This window comes from Aplysia californica, unplaced genomic scaffold (genome assembly GCF_000002075.1).
Source record: "Aplysia californica isolate F4 #8 unplaced genomic scaffold, AplCal3.0 scaffold00781, whole genome shotgun sequence".
In the NCBI taxonomy this organism is placed as follows: domain Eukaryota; kingdom Metazoa; phylum Mollusca; class Gastropoda; order Aplysiida; family Aplysiidae; genus Aplysia; species Aplysia californica.
In genome coordinates this window covers 100,412-106,116 of record NW_004798051.1, presented here as the reverse complement: position 1 = coordinate 106,116, position 5,705 = coordinate 100,412, and the positions used below count along the sequence as shown (strand labels likewise).

The following is a 5,705-nucleotide window of genomic DNA, read 5'->3' as shown; positions in this document are numbered from 1 at the left end:
AATTCAAAGGGAAGAGGTGAATTTATGTCTGAAAGGGATTTTTTTCAGGGTTTTTAAATATCAATCGTTTCCGTTAGGGTATCATTTGTGCACTTTCATACTATTCAGAGACCACATAATACTTCGTAAGCTCAAAAGTATTCATGAGCATGTTGGAACAAGTGCATTTATTTTAAAACCTACAAGGGGGTTGTATAAACTAACAGCAGACGTCTTCGAAGGGGAAGAAATCGGGTGTCTTTCGTTTAACTGGTGAGGGATCCCTTGGAACATGTGAAACATTTTCTGGTAGAAACCACGAGGTTTTTCTTCCACCCTGCGGCGTCTTTGTCCGCTGCCCATAAGAAGACTATGACATCATAATAATTTACATGGTTCCATGGACACTCCGAAAAGTAATTCGTATTGAAGGAGGCCAGTTAACTTCCGCCTCACCACGCCCATTCGCGTGTAACATTCCATTTGATTGGCTCTCCCGCTAGGAGCGCACGTCGCTCGCGCCTTAATCGGTTTACATCCGCCATGCGCGGTAGCTGAGCGGGCCCCTTTTTCCGCTGACTCAAGGGGGGACGCGCACTGTCCAAAGGAATGTTCCTCACAAGTTCTCGTATTGATTGATCAATTCAAACTGAACGTGCACTGCTTACAGAAACTCCGCAAGTTGAATTTTACTCTTTCATTATATCCGTATTAATTCTTCTGATGCAGCTCATCAATTGAAAAAAAAAATCTAACGCCTTTACATAGACAGTTCACTAGATATCTAGTGAGAGAAGAGAGAGAGAGCTATTGTTCAAGTATTAAAGGAGCTTCACAACTGGAAAAAGCAGTTCCATTTAATCGTCTTTGGGCGGAAGTTCTTTATCAATGAGGAAACTGTTGCTACTTTTCATGCTCCCCAGCAACGTTGAGTCATATTTTCTTGACAATTTGATGTGGGTTTTTTTCTAGACGTTGACCAGTGGTAACTATTCGGAAAACAGGCTCATTTTTTGTTGTTGTAAAGCAGTAGGCAAACATTTCATAGGATTTTGTGGTGAAATAATTCCAAATCTGCAGAAGAGTGACTCCGTGTCAAAAGAGGAATTGCAAGTACTGTGAATTTATAATTAAATAAAGGATACATTACGTCCTCTATTTTAATAGTGGGTGCTTCTAATAGGGCAAAAATTGCGAACAGAATCTTGTATCTAACTTTACAGAGTCACGCTGCATTTCCCACTTCAAAAACGTATCCACTAGTTGCTGGCATTGTGCACCGCAACGAAGCAAACTCTCGTCGCTGTTCCACTGAGCGGCATTCGTTAATTGTCGCGCGCAGCGGAGCGACAGAGGAAATCCCAGTTGAGACAAAAGTTCGGCGCAAGGTGGGTGTTGAACTGAGGAGGAAAGACCACTGAGAGGGAAACTCAGGCAGAACTGCGGGAGACGGGGAGGTCGTCTGCTGCCAGTCTGGGCCTGGCTGTCGCAAATAGAGCGGAATGGACGTTTAATGGACGCTAGACAGAAAGTATCTGGCAGGCCTTTCGTACTCAATATAGAACAGTGTGCTGTGTTGCTGTTTATGTTTACCGTTTGTTTTTCTTGGATGTAAGCTTACAGGTTTTCAGTCGCGTTTTAAAACAGCGCATTCGTTTTTTCCTGAAAGTGAAAGTTTAAAGTTTGTAGTTTCGTTTCTGGACGTCATCAGTGGATTCGATTTGTTTGATCACCTGACTTTACATCGGATTAAAAGACTCAACAAGAAAGGATACGTAAGTTTAGAGGAATTATCGGCGGACTAAAAACGAAAGTATTCCTTTTGGTGTTTCCAATTTCTGCTGTTCTTTTCCTGATCACGTCATCTTACTCGTTATACTATTGTTAATCAATAATATATTACGTCGACTTTCCGATTTCAGTGTTTTATTTGTAGTACAAACATAATTACGGTCTCTCACACCAACTACACCATCGATTCATCGTGCACTTTGTGTGAACAGGTTCGAGTCACCCTGCCGCTCACCTGGGGGCATAAAAATCACCCAAAGTGCTAGGAAAGATAACTGACCTGCCCTACAAGTGAAGTTTTAAAAGAACTTCCTTGCAAAGACCTCGGATATCTTGCTCTGTTTGAAAACTCGACTATAAGGGATGCTCAACGTATGACCGCTCATTTCTGACAGGATGAACTCATACGTGACAGTGACCATGAAGCTTTTCCTTGCTTCCGTCTTAGCATTAGCAGTTACACAAGGTAAGCTGTGTTCACCTACTTAACTTAACGTCACTTTATCCGTATTCTTGTACCTCTAGGGCGTCGAGGGGAGAAAGAGCTTTCTATCTCTAGCAAGCTTGATGGCTTGGCTGGGTCGGATATTGTATGTTCTCAGGGTACCCTTCACACTTTGGATCCAGGTCTTTCTTGGTCTTCCTCTTGTGTTGTACCCTGTTCTTTTCTGTAATAGTCTTTACTGGCGAGCTGGTGAGGGGCCACATGTGTGAGATGTCCAAACAACCTGATTGTTTGCCTTGGAATGTAGTGGAGGGCAGCTGGTGTTGTCCCATCATTTCTTTGATCTTGTTGTGCTCACATTAGTTTATAAACAGAAATGTGAACTCTACTTTTATCTGCTTCACCAGAATTGTTGGTGTAAGTTTTACATATAGGCGTGCATGTATGAAAGAAGGACAGTAGTTTTTTGTTTTATTGTTTGTTGTTATTTCGTTTGTGTTTTTTTACCGGGGGGGGGGGTTGCATGAGTGTACGTTTGTGAGTATATTGTGATATGTGCGTGTGTCTGCATGTGCACATGTTCGTACATCTGTAAATTTGTGTGCCTGAAAGTGTTTATCTGAAAGAGAGAAAAAATATTATTATTATTATTATTATTATTATTATTATTATTATTATTATTATTATTATTATTATTATTATTATTATATTTATTACTGTTATTATCATTATTATTATTATTTGTAAATGTATTTATCTTTTTTTAAAATCATCATTATCATTACAATTATCGTTATCATTATCATTAGTATTATCGTTTAAACTTCATCAATATCTTTATCAGATTCTATATGTTCATACAATATGTATTATTATTATTCTCTTTATATTTTAATTATCACATTTTTGCTTTTGTTCAATTCCTAACATTGTTACTATTATTACTATTTATACTGTTGTTTTTATTTCTTTTAATTATTGTTATCACCATCATCATCATCATCATCATCATCATCATCATCATCATCATCATCATCATCATCATCATCATCATCATAATCATCATCATCATCATCATCATCATCATCATCATCATCATAATCATCATCATCATCATCATCATCATCATCATCATCATCATCATCATCATCATCGATATTTTTCTTCGTTCAAATGTTACCGTTATTATTATTATGACATTGATACTTTTTTTTACCATTATTAAGAGCGTCATAACTATAACTTTTAATATTTCTACTGTATGTCAGTGATATAACAGTTATAATAATTATTATAATAACTTGTCATTATCATTATTACTGTTGTTGTTGTTGTTGTTAGTAGTGGTAGTGGTAGTAGCAGTAGTAGTAATAGTAGTAGTAGTAGTAGTAGTAGTAGTAGTAGTAGTAGTCGTAGTAGTAGTAGTAGTCGTAGTAGTAGTAGTAGTAGTAGTAGTAGTAGTAGTAGTAGTAGTAGTAGTAGTTGTTGTTGTTGTTTTTGTTGTTGTTGTTGTTGTTGTTTTTGCTGTTGCTGTTGTACCATCATTCTTATTAATTGTCGTATTGTTAATTTTTACAATCATTATTAATAATTAGTCTATTCATGATTATTATAACTGTTGAAAACGACAGAGTAGTAGGTGAGTACTGCAATCTTACCCTCTGCATCTAGAAATATTGGAGAAGCTCATGCTTCGTGTCAGAACTATCAATGGTACAAATACACAAATGTACACACAAACATACGTACGACACATACTTTCACCAACGTCCACACGGGCTCACTCGAGACACACTCACTCCATGTGGATGGTTGGCGGGTGTTCTGGGGTGGTTAACTCCTTCTTGTGTATCAAACATCTGTAGTCCATATCTCTCTTGCTTTTATTTATATTATCTCTCTCTCGTAACACCTCTAATCTTCGGCTCTTAAACGACCTGGGTGTGTTGTAAGTGCCGTAAACCTCCTAATGAAACTCAAACTGAGAAACACTCAAATGCATAAGCAAATGCCTTTCTTCTCTACTACTCAGTCAATTCCCTCCCAATCTAAGTGAGAGCGTAATTTTATTCATCACAAGTTATAAACAAAATCACATACGTACACTGTTTGTCTTCTTGATTCAATAAAAGTTAATTAAGACAGTATCCATTCTTAAAATCGTCTTTCTTACTTGACGTCAATACAATTCAAATATGGCTCCGTGGGGAGAGAAAGCGCCATGTATGCATACTAGGTAAAGAAAAAAAAATAAAGAGGGCAGGGCGCAAGTTTACTTTTACCTTCGGTTCTGTATCTTGATGAGACCAAGTCATCCAGAATGGATAACTGAAAAAAGCAAACACGCAAACGTATAATATAATCTTCCTACATTTTATAGACAGCAGTAGTCATCTGGATTCAAATCATTATTATTCATGGTGAAACCCATACCACGAGTCACTGCGACCAGACGCTCATTAAGTTTTACTGTCGTTGCTACGTCCAAGTTTCAGTTGTTGTTGTTTTTTGTGATAGGTAACGACTGAGCTTCCTGGTATGCAATGAGTATCGTTATGCCACAAACGTGGGTCAAATCTGTATCATATCAAATTATAATTGGCACTCATACTGCTAGCTCCTATTTCTTTCAAAATAGAACCATCTTGCTTTCCACCTACGTTCATATCCAGGGGTTTTTGTCCGTTCCGTTTTTTATATAGATCTATATAATAAAATATTTCATTTCCTTTTTTTTTTTGTCGCTTTCTTACTCTCTACCTCTTTTACTCCTTTTCTTGTTCTTGTTTTTGTTTTGTGTTGTTCTTGATCTAGTTCTTGTACTTATTCTTGTTCTTGTTCTTGTACTTGATATTGTTCTTCTTCTTCTCTGCATTGCCAATTGATTTTTTATTACCATTATCGAAATCGCGTCCCTCAGTTCTGCTTGTACCATCTCACTGAAAACAAAGTAAGCAACATATTATGTCCTGGAGAAGCAGTAATGGCCTCAAATAACGCTTAAAAGAAATATTATCTTAGAATGGAATTTCAAAATGCCCGGAAAAGTATCCTTTATAAATTTCTGTACAACTTCGCCTCACAGAATTTCTCGTCCAGAATGCATTTGATATCCCGAAGCGACGAGTGAAAATGTCAAACTGAACTTGAAGCAGGGTCAATTTTTGTGTTTCTTGTGTACAGGATACTTGATTCGGGTGCAAGTGTTCCACAATCGTAAATAATGATAAGCGAGAGAGCTCACAGGTTTATATTTTATCTCGCTATGCAGGCACTTTCTGCTAGGCATATCGTCTTTTACAATGCTGTGGTGTGGGTTAAAGGTTTGTTGATTTTGTGGCGGGTTTACACAGATAATAAAATTACATAGTTTGTGGAAGGAAAGTCAAAACTTTCTTTCTGTCTTCTGTTTAGTGTTGAATGATTTGTCTTTGAGTTCATTGAAGTGAACACGCATGAGAGAGTAGGGGGAGGACGAAGAGGAGAAATA

General features: G+C 37.5%; 1 protein-coding gene across 1 annotated transcript in view; it reads left to right on the top strand.

The window, feature by feature from the left end:
- Positions 1 to 534: 534 nt before the first annotated feature.
- The window catches only part of LOC106013303 (limbic system-associated membrane protein), a gene marked incomplete at its 3' end in the record, with an annotated part of 29,677 nt that continues 24,506 nt past the window's right edge, over positions 535 to 5,705 (top strand). The window contains 1 exon segment of the mRNA XM_013088645.2: positions 535 to 2,236. Coding sequence (XP_012944099.1) covers positions 2,167 to 2,236 — 70 coding nt within the window.